Source organism: Pristiophorus japonicus, chromosome 8 (assembly GCF_044704955.1).
Source record: "Pristiophorus japonicus isolate sPriJap1 chromosome 8, sPriJap1.hap1, whole genome shotgun sequence".
NCBI classification, from domain to species: domain Eukaryota; kingdom Metazoa; phylum Chordata; class Chondrichthyes; family Pristiophoridae; genus Pristiophorus; species Pristiophorus japonicus.
The window spans coordinates 176339094-176362179 of NC_091984.1; the positions used below are offsets into that span (position 1 = coordinate 176339094).

The 23086-nt window shown below is 45.5% G+C and overlaps 1 protein-coding gene across 1 annotated transcript in view; it reads left to right on the forward strand.

The window, feature by feature from the left end:
- gcn1 (GCN1 activator of EIF2AK4) overlaps positions 1 to 23086 on the forward strand; it is a 154919-nt gene that overhangs the window by 126914 nt on the left and 4919 nt on the right. The window contains exons 46-55 of the mRNA XM_070887575.1: positions 2821 to 2982; positions 3939 to 4031; positions 5331 to 5474; positions 5852 to 6121; positions 6376 to 6489; positions 8437 to 8667; positions 10322 to 10515; positions 11170 to 11284; positions 11951 to 12047; positions 14102 to 14250. Coding sequence (XP_070743676.1) covers positions 2821 to 2982; positions 3939 to 4031; positions 5331 to 5474; positions 5852 to 6121; positions 6376 to 6489; positions 8437 to 8667; positions 10322 to 10515; positions 11170 to 11284; positions 11951 to 12047; positions 14102 to 14250 — 1569 coding nt within the window. The remainder of the gene's footprint in view (positions 1 to 2820; positions 2983 to 3938; positions 4032 to 5330; positions 5475 to 5851; positions 6122 to 6375; positions 6490 to 8436; positions 8668 to 10321; positions 10516 to 11169; positions 11285 to 11950; positions 12048 to 14101; positions 14251 to 23086) is intronic.

The window sequence follows — 23086 nt, forward strand, 5'->3', positions numbered from 1 at the left end:
GTGTTGACGCCAAATACAAAGCATAACTGAGCTGCACTTCAATGAGTTTTAGCAGGAAAGGGGCGAAGATGTTGGTTCCTCCCTCAGCCACTGCACCGAGCAACTTCTCTTCCTTGGTGAATTCAACCTCCATCTTCATGTTCTCTCTCATCTGATCATAAAGAAAAGCTCATCATAGAGGGCAGGGTCGCTCCATTCCCTACATCATCCCTAAATCTCTCCCTCCATATGAACTCCCCAAGTCGTATTCATGGCACCCCCTCAACCTCGCCATTTCATGTGGTCTCTATTCCAATTGTGGCAATCACAGATAAGGCCATCTCCGATCCCTTCCTTGTATCCCCCTTTTCCCTCCCAACCCCACTTCGTTCTGTCACTTACAACTGCACTTTCAAATTTCCAACTGCAGCCTTTGGCCGTCCATTCACCACGAAACTTGTGCTTAATCACATCCTCACCTCCACCTTTGGTGCCCTTGTTCCCATTGAAACCATTACTCTGTCTCACCCTGGTTATTCCCCCTGGTATGGTCCTCATCTACACTTCGGTCTTGTCACAGACTTGAACATCTATAGCGGACAATTGGTTTAACCATTCATCACCTGATCTGTCGAGACCACATAAAGCACTCGAGTCCCGCTCTCCTCTGCCAAAACTGCTCACTATTCCCAGATTATCCTGGAATGCAAAAACTAACCCCTGGTTTTTCTTCACTGCAAACCATCTCCTTAAACCCCTCTGCCCTGCCTCCTCCACCCTCACCTCCAACAAGTGTGAGGACGACTTTGTCACAAAGATTGAGACCATCTTCCCTTCCTCCCCCTAGATTGCCAAACTTAAGGTTCACCCTGCCCTGATCCTGAACTCTCATCTTTCTCTCGTTTCTCTGCTATCTCCCCTCATGCCCTCTGAGCTCAAACCAATTCCTGCTCCTTGGATCCTATTCCACCAAACTGCTGGCCGCCATGTTAGCTGACATTGTAAATGGTTGCCTCTCTTCACATACTATCCCCCTCCCCTTCAAACCTGCCGTCATCAGCCCTCAAAAAACCCACCCTTGACCCCTCTGTCCTTGCAAACTACCGCCCCATCTCCAACCTCCCTTTCCTCCTTGAACATGTTGTCGTCTCCCAAATCCGTGCTCATCTTTCCCGGCACTCCATGTTTGAGTCCCTCCAATCAGGTTTCTGCCCCTGCCACAGTACCAACAGCTCTTATCAAAGTCACAAATTACCACCTATGTGACTGTGATAGTAGTAAACTATCTTTCCTCGTCCTTCTCGACCTGTCTGCAGCCTTTGATACGGTTGACCACACCATCCTCATCCGACCATCGTCCTGGTTCTATTCTTATCTATCGAACCGTAGCCAGAGAATCACCTGCAGCGGCTTCTCTTCCCATTCCGCACCATTACCTCTGGTGTTCCCTAAGGATCTATCCTTGGCCCCCTCCTATTTCTTAAGTACGTGCTGTCCCTCGGCGACATCATCCGTAAACAAGTCTGGTGTCGGCTGACGACCCCCACACCCAGCTCTGCCTCACCAGCACTTCTCTCAACCCCTCCACTGTGCTTGATTTGTCACACTGCTTGTCTGATATCCAGGACTGGATGAGCAGAAATTTGCTCCAACTAAATATTGGGAAGACCAAACCATTGTCTTCGGGCCCCGCCCCACACACTGTTCCCTAGCCACCGACTTCTGAGGCTGAACCAGACCTTTTGCAATCTTGTTGTATTGGACACCAGTTTAGCTTCCAACCACATATCCACTCTATCATCAAGACCTTCCACCTCCATAGCATCGCCTGACTCCGCCCCTACTCCTACTCATCGACTGAAGCTCTCATCCATGCCTTTGTTACCTCTATTGACTATTTCAATGCCCTCATGGCTGGCGCCTCATCTTCACCCTCCGTAAACTTGAACTCATCCAAAATGCTGCTGCCCGTGTCCTAACTCTCACCAAATCCCATTCACTCACCAACCCTGTGTTCGCTGGCCTACATTGGCTCCTGGATGAGCAATGCCTCAATTTTAAAATTCCCATACTTGTTTTAAAATCCCTTCATGGCCTTGTCCTTCCCTATCTCTGCAGCCTCCTCCAGCCCTACAAGCCTTGAGAGATCTCTGCACTCTTCCAATACTGGTCTCTTGTGATGTCCCGAGTTTAATTGATTCACCATTGGTCGTGCCTTCAACTGAGTAGGCCCTAAGCGCTGGGATCCCTCCTTAAACCTCTCCAGCTCTCTACCTCCTTTAAGACACTCCTTAAAACCTACCTTTGTCCAAGCTTTTGGTCATCTCCTCCAATGACGCTTATGTGGCTTGGTGTTGAATTTTTCGTCTCATAATCGCTCCTGTGAAGTGCCTTGGGATGTTTTACTACATTAAAAGTATTATATAAATGCAAGTTGTTGGTGAAAGTAGATGAGCAAATGGTTATTGCTTAATATGCATAGGGAAATGTTGAGTATAGAAATAAATGCTAATATAACAGGTTCAAAAAAGGTTAATGGGTTACTGAAGGGCAAGCTTAAATGGTTTTATACTAATTGATGGAAACACTAGGAACAAATTGAAGAGATGTATGCAGCACAGCAATATAGCTTCAAGCATAAGATTGGCATAAGGTGGAGCAGAGGGTGTGGAATATTTCAGATGCACTTCGTAAGCTAGTAAGCTTAGGCAGTGTAGAGTTATTGCTGTGAGTGTCCCGTCCCCCCCCCCCCCCCCCTTAGTAATCTCAGCTCTGATTTTATTACTTAAATCATGCTGCAGGTCATTACTGATTCTGACTCTTCCTTGCCTCTGTCCCTAGGTGCTTGTCTTCTCTGAGTCTCTCGTTCCCACGGTGCGCAAAGCCCTCTGTGACCCTCTGGAAGAAGTTCGAGAGGCTGCGTCCAAGACGTTTGAGCAGCTTCACTCAACAATTGGGTATCAGGCCCTTGATGATATTCTACCATTCCTGCTGGAGCAGCTTGTGAGTGTTTGGAGGAGGGGAGGTTATAGTGCAGGCATGTTTGCCCTTTTACTCCTGTCTGAGAGAGAAAAGTACTGTCTATAAAGTTTGAGAATGTGTGTTTGAGTTCTAGTGCCTGCTTCTCTTGTGTGACAAACTGATTGGGATAATATCGGGGGTGATTCTAACTCTCAAAAATGGTTGGGTTGGGGATGGGTACGATGTTTTTAAAAAAAAAAGTGAAATCTCAACCCCGACTCCAACCCGCGCAGTTCCAGGTGTAACGGAGGCAGGACAAGGGGTGGGCAGCCAACCTGCTCCCAGGGGGCGGGATCCCTTTTAAATATTATAATGAGGCTGTAAGCCTCACATTTAACTTGTTTTACAAGTTTAACCCTGGCTGGTCAGGTTTCCCAGGCCTCGGGAAACCGAGCAACTCAAGGGAGACAAGGACAGCTTCGGGGAAAAGATAAGTTTTCTTCCAGCACTGTCTGTGGGCCGACAGAAGGAGTGCATACTCCTGGCCCCCCCCAGGTTTACCCCTCTCCCTGGGATTGGACCGCCTCGCAGCTTCCCCCCCGCCCCCACCCCTCCCCAAACTGGAGTTAAAACTCCACAGCAGCCCGTTAAAAAAAACTCCATGTGTTCATGCCCCACCCACCGGCTTACCAAACCCACCCGTCAATATCATGGCCATAGTGTCCGTTCTTTCTGTTACTGTGTGCAATTTTATGCCGAAGCTCTGGAATTCCCTCCTGAAACTTCCCCACCTCTCCTTTTAAGATGCTCCTTAAAACCCATCATCGTCCTGATCTCTCATTATCTGGCTCGGTGTCAGATTTTATTTGATAACGCTCCTGTGAAGTGCCTTGGGATGTTTTACTACGTTAAAGGCACCATATAAATGCAGGTTGTTGTGTGCATGGGTTGGTTGGGTTGGATTGGACTGACATCACTGACTCTTCTGTCCATTGCAGAATCATGAGGGAATGGCAGAGTTTGCTCTGGACGGATTGAAGCAAGTGATGGCAGTGAAGAGTCGCGTCGTTCTTCCTTACCTCGTGCCAAAGGTATGTAGAAAATGAGCCAAGCACAAGGCAAAACCTGGGCATGCAGCAAGACTTCTGTCTGGAGAGTGTGAGAGGGAGAATACTCGCTCCTTCATCGATGGCTGATGTAGGGCGACTTTGAGCATAGTCTCACTAGCATTGAGCCATGTGGCTTTCTGACAGTGTCGTCATCATCATCATCATCGGCAGCCCCTCGGACTCGGAAGACTTGCTTCCACTCTCAGAATGAGTCCTTAGGTGGCTGAACAGTCCAATACGAGAGTCTGTCACAGGTGGGACAGACAGTCGTTGAGGGAAAGGGTGGGTGGGACAGGCTTGCCGCACACTCTTTGCGCTGCCTGCGCTTGATTTCTGCATGCTCTCGGCGATGAGACTCGAGGTGTTCGGCGTCCTCCCGGATGCACTTCCTCCACTTTGGCCGGTCTTTGGCCAGGGTCTCCCAGGTGTCAGTGGCACATTGTTCGCATGCCAGGCACGTGACTCCCAAAGCAAGCACTCTACTCGAAGCTCCTTCACGGCAAATGAGCCAAAGGTGGACAGAGGAAACGTTACAAGGGACACCCTCAAAGCCTCCCTGACAGAGTGTAGTGTGCAAGGGATCCTGCCCTTGGTCCCAGATGTTCTTGACCGTTTTGTCTTGGGACACCAATATCAGCCAGAAGGCAGCCAGTGCTTTAACATTATTGTCTGGGGACAGCCATACCGAGTGCATTGTGATTATAAGCTGTACCACCATCCAACTTGCCCATGTGATGAGTGCCCCAGATGTAAGACAAACTCTTAAGGGGGTGCAGTGCAAGACTTTGTTTATTTGGCTGTAAACTTGTTCATTTGTATGCAATAGCTGGCCTTAACCGCAGATAACGAGGAAGACTGTGCCTGCAGTAAGAATACTGTCCTGTAAACTGCACCAGTGGCATCCAAAGTTCAAAGAATTATTCCCAGTGATTTTCGATTTTGATTAGTTCAACTGACATGTAGGGAATAATATTAAAACTGGGGAAGGAGAAATCTGTGATTAAAGATTTTCCATTATTTTCCAAAGCAAAATTAGCACAAGTACGCAGGTTGCAGAACTATCTTGCCACTGAAAATAAAATAACCCAAAATGTAATGCGTCCTCCAGGAATGATCCCAGTCTCCATCCCGAACCCAGGGGGAACATCCTCTAGATAATATAAAAGTGGCAAGGAGGTGTGTTGTTGGGCGTTTCAGATTCCCAACAGCACAGATTTTGGAGCTTGCTGAAAAGAATAGGTGGCCCTCTTCATCCCTTTCTGTTTTTCTCATTCTCTGCAGCTGATAGCACCACCAGTAAACACCCGGGTGCTAGCGTTCCTGTCTTCAGTGGCGGGCGATGCGTTGACGCGCCATCTCAATGTGATCCTGCCCGCTGTGATGACTGCACTGAAAAACAAGATGGGAACCAGTGAGGAGCAAGAGGTGAGAGTCTGCAGGGAAGATATCTTCACTGTTGCTGAATAACACACGGCTGGTTTCCATAGAGCACACCATGCTGAAAGTCCTGGAATCTTTACTTTATTAAGACATCCACATGTGTGCCAAGGTTATCTTTGAGGTTCTTGTGCAGTTCAACATCAGTCGTATAGCCTAAAAGCTTTAAAGGAAATCCCATTAATTAAGCACCGGTTTAAACAGTGGGGCCATATTTTCAATCAGCTTTAATGTCATAACACTCTCAACTTTTGTTTTTAAAGTAGTTCAAGGACAGCAACAGGCTGTTACGCACTGCCATCCTTTACCTTCAGCGCCTGTGACAGCTCTCGCATGACCTAATGAGATGTTTTCCTTTTGTGCAGGAGCTGGCTAACTGTCACACAGTAATTCTGTCTGTGGGGGATGAGATTGGTCAAAGGGTCATCCTGGAGGATCTCCTGGAGGCGACGAGGAACCCAGATGTCGGGATGCGCAAAGCCGCGGCGACAATCATCAACGTTTACTGCTCCAAGACCAAGGCTGACTATTTTGCCCACGTCAGGAACCTGATGTCCGGCTTGATCAGATTGCTCAATGACACAGAAGAGACTGTCTTGAATGAGAGTTGGGATGCTCTAAATGCAATAACCAAGGTACTTGACTGTCTGTGTGTACATGCAGGGTGGGGTGGCCTGCCTGGCTCTGAGCTGCACTGATGCTCTGCAATGGGCCTCCATGACCATTACCCATCTGCCTCCCACACAATCCACTGGGTATTTCAGTGGAGTGGCTCACTTCTAAAGAAAAACCTAACTTCGAATTTATAAGCTGTATCTTTGCTGTGTTAATTTGGATAGAAAGCTCTGCAGACATCATTTTAGTTTTATGTTTATTTTCCCTGCATCAGAAATTGGATGCTGGAAGCCAACTATCACTCGTGGATGATCTCCACAGAGACATCCGTGCAGCAGCAGCGGAGGCCAAAGGGGAGCACCTGCTGGGATTCTGTATTCCCAAGAAGGTAAGAAAATCCACATGTGGGCACAAATCAATGCATCCCATAATCGCAAACGGATAAAGAACTAGCATTTACAGAGCGCCTTACAGGACATTCCAAAGGGCTTCACAGCCAATGAAATACTTTTGAAGTGTAATCACTGTTGTAATGCAGGAAACACAGCAGCCAATTTGTGCACAAAAACCTGTCACATGATTATGAGCGATGTTGGTTGAGGGATATAAACATTGGCCAGGACACCGAGGAGAACTCCCCTGCTCCTCTTCAAAATACTGCCATGGGATCTTTGTCACCCACCTAAGAAGGCAGGCAGGACGTCGCTTGAACGACTCACCCGAAAAACGGCACCTCCGACAGTGCAGCACTCCCTCAGTCCTGCACTGAGAGTGTCGGCATGGATTTTGTGCTCGAGTCTCTGGGGTGGGACTTGAACCCACAACCCTCTGACCTCAAAGGTGGGAATGCTGTCACTGAGTGATGAATGGTAAATGGAATGCATTCACTTAACTGTCGATAAGCTGTGGCAAATTCTCCCAGAATAATGAACCCAAAGGAAGTGCTTGTTTTAACATATTTTTGACGGTGTACTGGAGAGGAGAGAAATTACAGCAGGCCTCTGGCTGCACAACTGAAAGCTGTACAGAACTAAATTTTGAGACTTGCAAAATAGGAGACATTTTATGAAATTGTGAGCTGTCAAGTCTATATTTTGGGGTGACAATTGAAAGGGTGGGGGACCTTCAAGAATAATTGAGGTCCAGAAATGTATTTGGCAATTGATTAAAAACTAAAAATGAAGCAACCTACTTGTTTACAAGGAATTGAGCATAAAGTGGGAGAGGAGAAAACAGTCTGGAAACGAGACATGTGGGCAGAGGGATTATGAGTCATACCACTGACCTTTTCTTCACAGTGAATTAAATCCCAGCATTCAAACATAATGTTGTTTTAGCTCTGGTTCTCATGGCACAGTAACAGGAGGCCATAGAATCATAAAAATTTACAGCACAGAAAGAGGCCATTTTGGTCCATTGTGTACACACCGGTGGACCAAGAGCTATCCGGCCTAATCCCACTTTCCAGCTCTTGGTCCGTAGCCCTGTAGGTTACGGCACTTCAAGTGCACATCCAAGTATTTTTTAAATGTGGTGAGGGTCTCTGCCTCTACCACCCTTTCAGGCACTGAGTTCCAGACCCCCACCACTCTCTGGGTGAAGAAATTCCCCCTCATATCTCCTCTAAGCCTGCCCCCAATTACTTTAAATCTATGCCCCCAGGTTGTTGACCCTTCTGCCAAGGGAAACAGGTCATTCCTATCCACTCTATCCAGGCCCCTCATAATTTTATACACCTTAATCAGGTCTCCCCTTAGCCTCCTCTGTTCCAAAGAAAACAGATCCAGCATCTCCAATCTTTCCTTCTAGCCAAAATTCTCCAGTCCAGGTAACGTTTTTGTAAATCTCCTCTGCACCCTTTCCAGTGCAATCACATCTTTCCTGTAATGTGGTGACCAGAACTGTACACAGTAATCCAGCTGCGGCATAACCAGTATTTTCTACAGTTCAAGCAGAACCTTGCTCTTGTATTCCATGCCTCAACTAATAAAGGCAAGTATTCCATATGCCTTCTTAACCACCTTATCTACCTGGCCTGCTACCTTCAGGGATCTGTGGACATACACTCCGAGGACCCTTTGTTCCTCTACACATTTCAGTGCCCTACCATTTAATGTGTATTCCCTTTTCTTGTAAAACCTCCCCAAATGCATTACCTCACACTTATCTGGATTGAATTCCATTTGCCACTCTTCCGCCCACCTGACCAGTTCATTGACATCTTCCTGCAGTCTGCAGCCATGTTTGAATCTAGGACTTGACTGGGAAGCAAGAGAGGCGTTTGGTCATGTAAAACCGGTAAAGAACTTATTCAATCCATACGGTTTTGTTGCAGGGTGTTACGTCGATCCTGCCTATTCTCCGAGAGGGCGTACTGACTGGAAGCCCCGAGCAGAAGGAGGAAGCTGCCAAAGCACTTGGGCTTGTTATCAAGCTAACTTCTGCAGAAGCGCTGAAACCATCTGTGGTGAACATCACCGGACCTCTGATCCGTATCCTAGGTGACCGGTTCAGCTGGAACGTGAAGGTGGCTCTCCTGGACACCCTCAGTCTGCTGCTCGGCAAGGTAAGAGCAAAGGCCTCCATCCGAAGCCCGTCCTGGACATTTTCCCATTTCAGTCACCCCCCAATCCTATATGTATAGAGAGGATATATTCTGCTTTAAGAAATGAAGAAGCTGTTGCAGAAGGTGGGTAATGTTACTTTTTAACTTTTTATAGTGACGCTAACCAGATATTCTACATATGGGCCAGGAAGATGAAATTTGGTTGATATCTGAGAGAGAACAATTAAAATGTATCGTGTTGTGTGCTTGCTAAGATGTGTTTGCATTAAATAATCAAACTTTACTGGTGAAAGATTGCTGCCTTTGTTACCATTGTCTTGTGGAGTCCCACAAAAGCAGATGATCAGTGTCTTCAACTTCTTTCAGAAAAACTCGGAACTCGGTTATGTACTTGGAGCAGTGTATTTGATCATAACCGGTAACCATGATACAAGTCAGTAAATGCAGCAGCTCATTCCCTTTTGTCCCTTGCTCTTCCCCTTCCAGCTTTTGCCTTGTGTATCCAACTTTCTCTTCCCCTTTCCTGGGAGTGGAGGAGCCGCAACTCCCATCTTGCCACAGTGCAATCCTTCAGGATCATTCTGCCCCCCTTCCCACTCCGTTTCCCATGACCTGTTAGTATCACAGGTGCAATGTCCCGAATCCGGAAACCGGACATTTTGTACACAGCTGTGGAGTCGTTCGGAATTATTGTCCGAAACCCAGACATTTTTGAGGCAAAACCCAATATCCGGCACAGATTAGACCGAGGATTCCGGATTTCAGACAAGAAAATCAAGTCTGAAATCTGGAATCCTTGACTAAATTCATGCCGGATTTTGGGTTTTGCCGGATTTCGGACCTCGCCGCACAAAACCTGGCACGGATTCGGTCGAGGGTTCTGGATTTCGGACTATTGATTTGCTTGTCTGAAATCCGTAAAAACCTTAAAAGCGGCACGGACTCATTCCCGAGGATTCTGGGCTTCGGACGCTGTAGCTGTATAACCCATCAGACAAGCACAAATGATCCCACCAAACAAATGAACCGGTTTAACGTCAGAACATAGAATGCTACAGGTATAACCAGTTCCCTGGTGTTTGCTTAGCAATTGCACTCTGACCGTCCACCTATCGATCTCCTCAAATCAAAGTCTTAGTGAATGAATCCAATTCTGAGACATACAACACATGCTTCGTATAAGCACTGGGCCGTCCCTTTCTGCTCCTCTCTTATCTGACATTCGACGGTGGTCCAGTTAGTGATTTCAATGAGGATGAAGATGAGAACTGTTCCCTATGAAGAGTAACCTCAGGATTTTCTGGTGCCTCTAGTTCTCTGAACTTTTTTCAACATCTACTGTGGCAGCCTATCATATATATGGAAAACCACCATGCCTTCTGGTAACCTCCGAAGCACATAATGTCCTGTAATTTTTGACATACATTGTATGGACCTTTGTTGATGGGGCGAGCTTAGCACTGGTACCTTGCGCTGATCTTGATCCAGGATAGGTTCTTTCACTTATTGGCTGATATTGAAACAATTGTAAAGTTTCTTTGAGTGTAATGTGTCGTAGTTAAATATGCTTTTGCGAACTGAAGCATATCTTCCAGCGCTGTCGTCGGCTTTCATTTAATTGCCGCGTTTTCTTCTATTTTTTTGTGATGTGTAGGTGGGGATTGCCCTGAAGCCCTTCCTTCCGCAACTGCAAACCACCTTCACGAAAGCCCTGTCTGACACAAATCGTGCTGTCCGCCTGAAAGCAGCAGAGGCTCTTGGGAATCTGATCGTTATTCACGCCAAGGTGGACCCACTGTTTACTGAACTGCTGAATCTAGTGCGGAGCGCGGATGATTCGAGTGTGAGGTATGTGCCGCAGATTGGAGGGAGAGATGGTGTCCGCTGGAACTTTATTTGTATTGCTCCTCAAGAAATATTTGGATTCTTCCTCGGTCATTTCAACCTGCACAATGAATAGTAGTGCATCTCCTGGGGGGTCGTGGACACTGGGACCCTGTCCTTTTTAGGGGTGTGGTGCTACACAATATTACCGCAAGCATATGGAACTGTACACGGACAGCAGTCTGTACCAGGGAGAGGAATAAATTGGAGTGATGGAGGGAGCGGGTGAGAGGCTGTAAAATAAATCCAAATCTATATTGCACGCCCAAAACAAGATAGACAGATAGTGAGGCTGAGGGAAGAGCACCTGAGTCAAGGATCTTGATGGCTGGATGGTGCTAAATTCTTAAGTGGAGGCGGTTTGTTTGTTCGTATGGGGAGATGAAGGTATGCGCAAAGAATGAGGAAGACCATAACCGGCAGTAGTAATCTGTCATGTTTGAGTCTTTGCGCAAGAGCATTTTATTTATTGCCTCCGAGTGAGGGAGGTTGGAGCACTCGGCATCCCCTAAATTCAGGATTTATATATCTTCAGGATCTCGGAACAAAAGTGATAGCAAAGTGTTTTATTAAGTTTGCTTGTTCTGCAGCATTGCTGATTTTATTGTCTGCTTTCAGAGAGACTCTGCTTCAGGCACTGCGTTTTGTCATTCAGGGGGCTGGTGCCAAGGTTGATGGAACTATCCGGAAGAACATCACCACTCAGTTGTTAGGAATGCTGGGACACGATGAGGTATGACAGAGCTGGAATGGATATGGAGAACTGTAGGTTCACTCACTTGTTACTGTGCAATATTACTGACATGCTATTTTGTTGGAGGCTGTGGAGGGGTGTGACCGGGGCCCAGGAGAGGAGTGAGTTCGGGGGCGAGGGCCCAGGGGCAGCACGGGCCAGCCCACACTGCGATATGTGTGTGCACGAGGTCCGTGCAGCAGAGCAGGTCTCCAGTCATCTTGGTTAACCCTTGTCACTGGACCAAGACCTAGCTCTGTCAAGCCCGTGTGTTGGCTGGTGTGCAACGGCCACCACGTGTTTAAAAAAATGCACGCACAGGCATCTTCCATCCTTCAATATGTAGTTCAGGACCTGGAATTTTAGGTCCTTCATTGAAACACCTGTGAACTCATCCCTTTTTGACGTGGAAGCAAGTCATCCTCGTTTCGAGGGACTGCCTATGATGATGACTACGCAATAAATAGGGCAAGTGAACTGCCATTGCTCGAGATTAACAATTTCATGGCGGCGGAAAGTTGTGACAAATCGCGCGACAGAGGGCAAGAAATGTGACCAATCACTTGCTGTATTGATGAGGACTGCGTAAGCAGCAACTGATTGTTACTACCCTGTATTTTATATTGCTTTTTGTGCAGTACACTGATGGTTGTCTCTTCCTCTCAGGATGCCACACGCATGGCCTCAGCTGGTTGTTTGGGAGAGTTGTGTGCATATTTGCCAGATGATGAACTCAGTATAATTCTAAAAAACCACCTTTTGGGTAAGTCATATGCAACATGACAGCAATACTGGAGAGGAATTATTTCCAATTACTTGCAGTTGGAGTATTGGTTTGACCACACTTGCACATTTCTGGTCTCCATATAAAAAGGATGTAGAGGCACTGGAGAAGGTGCAAAAAAGATAACCAGGATGATACCCGATCAGAGGTTCTACCTATCGGGAAAAGCTGAACCGGCTGGAACTCTTCTCCCTAGAAAAGAGGAGGCGGAGTGGTGACCTGATAGAGGTCTTTATGATAATAAAAGGGTTTGATAGGGTAGACGTAGAGAAGATATTTCTGCTTGTGGGGGAGACCAAAACTAGAAGTCATAAATATAAGATCATCACCAATAAATCCAATGGGGAATTCAGGAGAAACCTCTTTACCCAGAGAGTGATTAGAATGTGGAACTCGCTACCACAAGGAGCAGTTGGGGCAAATAGCCTACGTGCATTTAAGGGGAAGCTCGATAAGCATGAGGGAGAAAGAAATAGAAGGATATGTTGATGGAGTTAGATGAAGAGGGGTGGGAAGAGGCTTGTGTGGAGCATAAATACCAGCATGGACCAGTTGGGCCAAATGCCATGTTTCTGTACTGTAGACTTGATATAACTCGATGATATGTATTTGTGTCAGCTTGGTTCAGTCTTGAATTTTCCCATTTAAAGCTTATGAGATTAGGCTTGGCCGAATAGTGCTGAACTATGTGGTGTTTTGTGCTGTGGATTTGCACCCATCAGGAACTGGGTTGAATCTGCCCAAATGCATTGGAATAAAAATCCTTCCAAACCCAGAGTAATTCCCCAAAAAGCATGTCAACATTGGCAGCGTTCATTTGAGTTTCTTTCATTGTTTCTGCAGATAAAACTTGGTGTTGCCTCCTCCCAGTTTAAAAAAAAAATAACTTGTTTCCATAACTGCAGGTGAAAAAATATAAATTCTGAATACAGAAATGGAATTGTCGTGTTGGAGTTGAGTCTGTGCACACCTTAGTTCCTGCATCGTGGGAAGTCCATGAGACGCGGGTGACCTCTGACATCATTCAAAAGTGCACCGTCTCCAGAGACTTGAGTGCAAAATCTTGGCTGACACATAAACTGATGCCCCGTCGGCCCTTTCATGTGGAGGTGAAAGATCCCATGACACTCTTTGAAAAAGAGCAGGGAGTTCTCCCTGATGTCTTGGTCAAAATTTATCCCACAACCAACATCACTAAAACAGATTATCTCTTCATTATCACATTGCAGTCTGTGGAAACTTGCTGTGTGCAAATTGGCTGCTGTGTTTCCTACATTACAACAGTGACTTAATTCCAAAAGTACTTGGCTGTGAAGTGCTTTGGGCCATCCTGAGGTCATGAAAGGCATTTCATAAATGCAAGTCTTTCTTTAGGTCTTTTTTTACAATTAGGATCTGCTCAAATCCTCTACTAGAGTCCAAGGGCAGATCTGTTACTTAAAGGTACTCTGTCAGCTCTTAAAAGTTGCCTCCTCTGCTGTTTCGTTAAAGCAAAGCTCTCCAACTGTTGTCATCCCTCTTATAGGAAAATTAAAATTAGTTTATTGTGCTTTTCCTCAATACGATTCTCATTTTCATACATTTTCTAACCATCAAAAATTAAATTTGGAAAACCAATTTCCAGGTTCAGCGTTGGGATCAATTTATGTGTTGCAGCTGAACAGTTTGACAGCTGAAGGAAACCAGTTTTCCCGGTGATCACAACAGTATATCAAAAATTCAGTCTTCACGTTTGAAAGAAAGGATGCAGCAGGTGGACTCTGGTCTTGTGTCTCAGTATCCTTGTGGATCATAGTGCTGGGTTCTTCCTCGGATAATCGCTGAGGACTTGAACTCTGTCGGTCTGTCTGGAGTGTTGCACCAACCAGACGACGGTTGGTATAGGGAGAATATTTGTTTGTTTAATTGTAAAGAGCCTGTGTCACAGATAATAACTACTTTTATGTCTGATTGTCGACATAAAGATATTTTTCCCAAATATAGGTAACTGCTCTGTGGGTAGAAGTATTGACGTTGCATGTCTATTTTTGTAGCTGATGTATCTGGTATTGACTGGATGGTCAGACATGGACGGAGTGTGGCGCTCTCAGTTGCAATGAAAGCAGTTCCCAGCAAGCTTTGCACACCCGAGTACAACACTATTGTGCTGGACATGATTGTTGCCAGTGCTACAGCAGACCGGGTAAGCAGCAGTACTCATCATTCCCTCGTTTGTTAAACCTTCATGTCCCTTTTATCAGGTCATCCTGCAATCTTCACTGCTTTAGTGTGAAGAAAACCTGAATTCGTCATCTGTCATCCCTGGTGAATCTTGTCCATTGATTTTATCTCCTTCCTTTTATTGAGTACTGAAATCTGTATGCATTATTCTAGTTGTAACCTAACTACATTGTCTTTTTGCTTTTTATTCTATTCCTCTGGATGCAAAATCAAGCATTCTGTTTGCCTTATTTGACCTTATTTCCTTACACTGCCACCGTTTAATGACTTGTATATCTGGGCATTGAAGGCCATCAGCTCCTCATTTAAGATCTTATCATTTAAGTTATACTTCCCCTTTTTCGTCCAAAATATCTTATTTGCATTTCTCTACATTGAACTGTATCTGCCACCTAACTGCCCATCATGTACTCCTGCATTCTTTGAGTCCTCATATAATTTGCTATAGCTATACCCTCAATTTGGTTTAATCAATATTCAAGTCCAGATCACTTGTGTATGTAGTAAATTACAGTGGCCCCACCAAAGATGCTTGTAGAAAACCACTCCAGTTCCTTACTCTTTTGATTGCTGCCTTCCAACTTTCACTATCATTCCCCCCCCTCCCTATTCAAGAAAGGAGGGAAATAGAAAGCAGAAAACTATAGGCCAGTTAGCTTAACATCAGTCATTGGGAAAATGCTGGAATCCATTATTAAGGAAGTAGTAGCAGGCATTTAGAAATACAATCAAGCAGAGTCAACATAGTTTTATGAAAGGGAAATAGTGTTTGACAAATTTATTAGAGTTCTTTGAGGATGTAATGAGCAGGATGGATAAAGGGGAACCAGTCGATGAAGTATATTTGGATTTCCAAAAGGCATTCAATAAGGTGCCACATAAAAGGTTACTGCACAAGATAAGAGCTCTCAGAGTTGGGGGTAATATAGGTGGCTAGAGGATTGGCTAACTAACCGAAAACAGAGATAATGGGTCATTTTCAGGTTGGCAAACTGTAACAAGTGGGGTGCCACAGGGTTCAGTGCTGGGGCCTCAACTATTTATAATCTATATTGATGACATGGTTGAAGGGGACCGAGTGTTGTGTAGCCAAATTTGCTGCTGATACAAAGATGGATGGGAAAGCAAGTTGTGAGGAGGACACAAACAGTCTGCAAAGGGATATAGATCGGTTAAGTGAGTGGCCAAAAATTTGGCAGATGGAGTATAATGTAGGAAATGTGAGGCTATCCACTTTGGTAGGAAAAATAAAAAAGCAAATTATTATTTAAATGGGGAGAGATTACAAAATGCTGCGGTACATAGGGATCTGGATGTCCTCATACATGAAACAGAGTTAGTATGCAGGTACAACAAGTAATTCGGAAGGCAAATGGAATGTGGGCCTTTATTGCAAGGGGGATAGAGTATAAAAGTAGGGAAGTCCTGCTACAACTGTACAGGGTATTGGTGAGGCCACACCTAGAGTACTGTGTACAGTTTTGGTCTCCTTTATTTAAGGAAGGATATACTTGCATTGGAGGCAGTTCAGAGAAGGTTCACTAGGTTGATTCCTGGGATAAAGGGGTTGTCTTCTGAGGAAAGGTTGAGCAGGTTGGGCCTCTACTCATTGGAGTTTAGAAGAATGAGAGGTGATCTTAATGAAACGTAGAAGATTCAATGGTGAGGGGAATAGATAGGCGTTTCTGCGGCCGCGACCGAGACTCCAGGATGGTATGTTGCCTCCCTGGTGCAAGGGTCAAGGATGTCTCGGAGCAGGTGCAGGACATTCTGAAATGGGAGGGAGAACAGCCAGTTGTCGTGGTGCACATTGGTACCAACGACATAGGTAAAAAAAGGGATGAGGTCCTACGAAACGAATTTAAGGAGCTAGGAGCTAAATTTAAAAAGTAGGACCTCAAAAGTAGTAATCTTGGGATTGCTACCAGTGCCACGTGATAGTCAGAGTAGGAATCACAGGATAGCGCAGATGAATACGTGGCTTGAGCAGTGGTGCAGCAGGGAGGGATTCAAATTCCTGGGGCATTGGGACCGGTTCTGGGGGAGGTGGGACCAGTACAAACCGGACGGTCTGCACCTGGGCAGGACCGGAACCAATGTCCTAGGGGGAGTATTTGCTAGTGCTGTTGGGGAGGATTTAAACTAATATGGCAGGGGGATGAGAACCAATGCAGGGAGACAGAGGGAAACAAAAAGGAGGCAAAAGCAAAAGATAGAAAGGAGATGAGGAAAAGTGGAGGGCGGAGAAACCCAAGGCAAAGAACAAAAAGGGCCACTGTACAGCAAAATTCTAAAAGGACAAAGGGTGTTAAAAAAAAAGCCTGAAGGCTTTGTGTCTTAATGCAAGGAGTATCCGCAATAAGGTGGATGAATTAACTGTGCAAATAGATGTTAATAAATATGATGTGATTGGGATTACGGAGACGTGGCTCCAGGATGATCAGTGCTGGGAACTCAACATTCAGGGGTATTCGACATTCAGGAAGGATAGAGTAAAGGGAAAAGGAGGTGGGGTAGCATTGTTGGTTAAAGAGGAGATTAATGCAATAGTTAGGAAAGACATTAGCTTGGATGATGTGGAATCTGTATGGGTAGAGCTGCAGAACACCAAAGGGCAAAAAACGTTAGCAGGAGTTGTGTACAGACCTCCAAACAGTAATAGGGATGTTGGAGAGGGCATCAAACAGGAAATTAGGGGTGCATGCAATAAAGGTGTAGCAGTTATAATGGGTGACTTTAATATGCACATAGATTGGGCTAGCCAAACTGGAAGCAATACGGTGGAGGAGGATTTCCTGGAGTGCATAAGGGATGGTTTCCTAGACCAATATGTCAAGGAACCAACTAGGGGGGAGGCCATCTTAGACTGGGTGTTGTGTAATGAGAGAGGATTAATTAGCAATCTCATTGTGCGAGGCCCCTTGGGGAAGAGTGACCATAATATGGTGGAATTCTGCATTAGGATGGAGAATGAAACAGTAAATTCAGAGACCATGGTCCAGAACTTAAAGAAGGGTAACTTTGAAGGTATGAGGCGTGAATTGGCTAGGATAGATTGGCGAATGATACTTAGGGGGTTGACTGTGGATGGGCAATGGCAGACATTTAGAGACCGCATGGATGAATTATAACAATTGTACATTCCTGTCTGGCGTAAAAATAAAAAAGGGAAGGTGGCTCAACCGTGGCTATCTAGGGAAATCAGGGATAGTATTAAAGCCAAGGAAGTGGCATACAAATTGGCCAGAAATAGCAGCGAACCCGGGGACTGGGAGAAATTTAGAACTCAGCAGAGGAGGACAAAGGGTTTGATTAGGGCAGGGAAAATGGAGTACGAGAAGAAGCTTGCAGGGAACATTAAGACGGATTGCAAAAGTTTCTATAGATATGTAAAGAGAAAAAGGTTAGTAAAGACAAACGTAGGTCCCCTGCAGTCAGAATCAGGGGAAGTCATAACGGGGAACAAAGAAATGGCAGACCAATTGAACAAGTACTTTGGTTCGGTATTCACTAAGGAGGATACAAACAACCTTCCGGATATAAAAGGGGTCAGAGGGTCTAGTAAGGAGGGGGAACTGAGGGAAATCTTTATTAGTCGGGAAATTGTGTTGGGGAAATTGATGGGATTGAAGGCCGATAAATCCCCAGGGCCTGATGGACTGCATCCCAGAGTACTTAAGGAGGTGGCCTTGGAAATAGCGGATGCATTGACAGTCATTTTCCAACATTCCATTGACTCTGGATCAGTTCCTATGGAGTGGAGGGTAGCCAATGTAACCCCACTTTTTAAAAAAGGAGGGAGAGAGAAAACAGGGAATTATAGACCGGTCAGCCTGACCTCAGTAGTGGGTAAAATGATGGAATCAATTATTAAGGATGTCATAGCAGTGCATCTGGAAAATGGTGACATGATAGGTCCAAGTCAGCATGGATTTGTGAAAGGGAAATCATGCTTGACAAATCTTCTGGAATTTTTTGAGGATGTTTCCAGTAAAGTGGACAAAGGAGAACCAGTTAATGTGGTATATTTGGACTTTCAGAAGGCTTTCGACAAGGTCCCACACAAGAGATTAATGTGCAAAGTTAAAGCACATGGGATTGGGGGTAGTGTGCTGACGTGGATTGAGAACTGGTTGTCAGACAGGAAGCAAAGAGTAGGAGTAAACGGGTACTTTTCAGAATGGCAGGCAGTGACTAGTGGGGTGCCGCAAGGTTCTGTGCTGGGGCCCCAGCTGTTTACATTGTACATTAATGATTTAGACGAGGGGATTAAATGCAGTATCTCCAAATTTGCGGATGACACTAAGTTGGGTGGCAGTGTGAGCTGCGAGGAGGATGCTATTAGGCTGCAGAGTGACTTGGATAGGTTAGGTGAGTGGGCAAATGCATGGCAGATGAAGTATAATGTGGATAAATGTGAGGTTATCCACTTTGGTGGTAAAAACAGAGATAGACTATTATCTGAATGGTGACAGATTAGGAAAAGGGAAGGTGCAACGAGACCTGGGTGTTATGGCACATCAGTCATTGAAGGTTAGCATGCAGGTACAGCAGGCGGTTAAGAAAGCAAATGGCATGTTGGCCTTCATAGCGAGGGGATTTGAATACAGGGGCAGGGAGGTGTTGCTACAGTTGTACAGGGCCTTGGTGAGGCCACACCTGGAGTATTGTGTACAGTTTTGGTCTCCTAACTTGAGGAAGGACATTCTTGCTATTGAGGGAGTGCAGCGAAGATTCACCAGACTGATTCCCGGGATGGCGGGACTGACCTATCAAGAAAGACTGGATCAACTGGGCTTGTATTCACTGGAGTTCAGAAGAATGAGAGGGGACCTCATAGAAACGTTTAAAATTCTGACGGGTTTAGACAGGTTAGATGCAGGAAGAATGTTCCCAATGTTGGGGAAGTCCAGAACCAGGGGTCACAGTCTGAGGATAAGGGGTAAGCCATTTCGGACCGAGATGAGGAGAAACTTCTTCACCCAGAGAGTGGTGAACCTGTGGAATTCTCTACCACAGAAAGTAGTTGAGGCCAATTCACTAAATATATTCAAAAGGGAGTTAGATGAAGTCCTTACTACTCGGGGGATCAAAGGGTATGCCGAGAAAGCAGGAAGGGGGTACTGAAGCTTCATGTTCAGCCATGAACTCATTGAATGGCGGTGCAGGCTCGAAGGGCTGAATGGCCAGCTCCTGCACCTATTTTCTATGTTTCTATTCTGAAAGGGCTTGACAGGATAGAGGCAGAGAGGATGTTTTCCCTCGTGGGGGAATCTAGAACTAGGGGGCATAGTTTCAGAATAAGGGGTGGCCCATTTAAAACGGAAATGAGGAAGAATTTCTTCTCAGGATTGTGAATCTTTGGAATTCTCTACTCCAGAGAGCTGTGGGTCATTGAATATATTTACGGTGGAGATAGACAGATTTCTGAAAGGTAAGGGAGTCGAGGGTTATGGGGAGAGGGCAGGGAAGTGGAGTTGAGGCCAAAATCAGATCAACCATGATCTTATTGAATGGCGGAGCAGGCTCGAGGGGCCTATTCCTGTTCCTATTTCTCATGTTCTTGGGCTCAGTGGGTCGAATAGGGTGACACTCTGGCTGAGGGAGCGCTGCACTGTCGGAGGTGCCATCTTTTGGGTGAGACGTAAAAACTGAGGCCCCGTCCGCCCTCTCAAGTGGACGTAAAAGATCCCATGGCACTATTTCGAAGAGCAGAGGAGTTAGCCCAGGTCTCCTGGCCAATATTTATCCCTCAATCAGCATAACAAAAAACAGATGATCTGGTCATGATCACATTGCTGTTTGTGGGAGCTTGCTGTGCGCAAATTGGCTACCGCATTTCCTACGTTACAACAGTGACTACACTCCAAAAGTACTTAATTGGCTGTAAAGCACTTTGAGACGTCCGGTGGTCGTGAAAGGTGCTATCAAAATGCAAGTCTTTCTTCCTTCTTTCTTATGTAACAACTTCCACCTTTAATGTAGTAAAACTTCCCAAGGTGCTTCACGAGTGTAATCAGGCAGAAATTGACACTGAGCCGAAGGAGACATTAGGACAGGTGACTAAAAGCTTGGTCAAAAAGGTAGGTTTTAAGGAGCATCTTAAAGGAGGAGAAAGAGGCGGAGAGATTTAGGGAGAGAATTCCAGAGCTTTGGCCGAAGACACTGCCACCAATAGTGAGGCGAAGGAAATGTGGGATGTACAAGAGGCCAGAGTTGGAGGAAATCAGAGTTCTCAGGATTGTCGAGCTGAAGGAGGTTAAAGAGACGGAGAGCACCGAGGTCATGGAGGGATTTGATCACGAGGATGAGAATTTTAAAATCGATGCTTGATGTCCAGCCAGATCTGATGATGAATCACTAAACCAGTTGTGCACCTTAAATGTTAAAATCAGCGTCCCTTGGATTTAAACGAGCAAAAATGGCTGAATCAAGGGTGGGAGGTGAGGGTATCTTCTCCCTACAGAATCTTGCTCTATCACTGTTTCTGCACTTTAGCAACCACTTTTCCAAGGTGGAGTGGTATTGCTTGTGGCTGCCCTCCCTGAATTCTTGCCCATAGAACATGTGTTCAACATTGGAAACATTTGCCAAGAAAGTGCCATCAGGTCTCCACTTCCTTCCCATTCGTCTTCTCACCCCAATGGGATGATGATTTCTAATCCTGTCACTCTGTCTACTTGTGAGTGACCACCTCTTGGAACATGTCTTGCAGATGTCTGCCATCTCCTGTATGTGACTAATTCCTGTTCTTCCACAAGCTTAAGTGACTACAGCTGGAGACACTCTTATGCGCATCATCCAGAAACTCCCATATCCAGTTGCAGCGAGAACATAAGAATTAGGAACAGAAGTAGGCCATCTAGCCCCTCGAGCCTGCTCCGCCATTCACAAAGATCATGGCTGATCTGGCCGTGGACTCAGCTCCATTTACCCGCCCTCTCCCCGTAACCCTTAATTCCCTTATTGGTTAAAAATCTATCTATCTGTGATTTGAATACATTCAATGAGCTAGCCTCAACTGCTTCCTTGGGCAGAGAATTCCACAGATTCACAACCCTCTGGGAGAAGAAATTCCTTCTCAACTTGGTTTTAAATTGGCTCCCCTGTATTTTGAGGCTGTGCCCCCTAGTTCTCGTCTCCCCGACCAGTGGCAACAACCTCTTTGCCTCTATCTTGTCTATCCCTTTCATTATTTTAAATGTTTCCATAAGATCACCCCTCATCCTTCTGAACTCCGAGTAAAGACCCAGTCTACTCAATCTATCATCATAAGGTAACCCCCTCATCTCCGGAATCAGTCTAGTGAATCGTCTCTGTACCCCCTCCAAAGCTAGTATATCCTTCCTTAAGTAAGGTGACCAAAACTGCACGCAGTACTCCAGGTGTGGCCTCACCAATACCCTGTACAGTTGCAGCAGGACCTCTCTGCTTTTGTACTCCATCCCTCTCGCAATGAAGGCCAACATTCCATTCGCCTTCCTGATTACCTGCTGCACCTGCAAACTAACTTTTTGACAAGGACCCCCAGGTCCCTCTTTCCAAAAGAGTTTCATGCACAAGGACCCCCAGGTCCCTCTGCACCGCAGCATGTTGTAATTTCTCCCCATTCAAATAATATTCCCTTTTACTGTTTTTTTTTCCAAGGTGGATGACCTCACATTTTCCGACATTGTATTCCATCTGCCAAACCTTAGCCCATTGGCTTAACCTATCTAAATCTCTTTGCAGCCTCTCTGTGTCCTCTACACAACCTGTTTTCCCACTAATCTTTGTGCCATCTGCAAATTTTGTTACACTACACTCTGTCCCCTCTTCCAGGTCATCTATGTCTATTGTGAACAGTCGTGGTCCCAGCACCGATCCCTGTGGCACATCACTAACCACTGATTTCCAAACCGAAAAGGACCCATATATCCCGACTCTCTGCTTTCTGTTAGCCAGCCAATTCTCTATCCATGCTAATACATTTCCTCTGACTCCGCGTACCTTTATCTTCTGCAGTAACTTTTGTGTGGCACCTTATCGAATGCCTTTTGGAAATCTAAATACACCACATCCATCGGTACACCTCTTATCCACCATGCTCGTTATATCCTCAAAGAATTCCAGTAAATTAGTTAAACATGATTTCCCCTTCATGAATCCATGTTGCATCTGCTTGATTGTACTATTCTTATCTAGATGTCCTGCTATTTCTTTCTTAATGATAGCTTCAAGCATTTTCCCCACTACAGATGTTAAACTAACCAGCCTATAGTTACCTGCCTTTTGTCTGCCCCCTTTTTTAAACAGAGGTGTTACATTAGCTGCTTTCCAATCCGCTGGTACCTCCCCAGAGTCCAGAGAATTTTGGTAGATTAGAACGAATGCATCTGCCATAACTTCCGCCATCTCTTTTAATACCCTGGGATGCATTTCATCCAGACCAGGGGACTTGTCTACCTTGAGTCCCATTAGCCTGTCCAGCACTACCCCCTAGTGATAGTGATTATCTCAAGTTCCTCCCTTCCCACATTCCCGTGCCCAGCAATTTTTGGCATGGTTTTTGTGTCTTCCACTGTGAAGACCGAAGCAAAATAATTGTTGAAGGTCTCAGCCATTTCCACATTTCCCATTGTTAAATCCCCCTTCTTATCTTCTAAGGGAACAACATTTACTTTAGTCACTCTTTTCTGTTTTATAACCCTCCTAAGCTTGAATTTATGTCATATAAAGTATAACATTTAAACTTGTAAACAGTTTAAAAATCTAAATGGTAAATCTTGAACTAGTTACAATACAACCTTCAGTGTCTG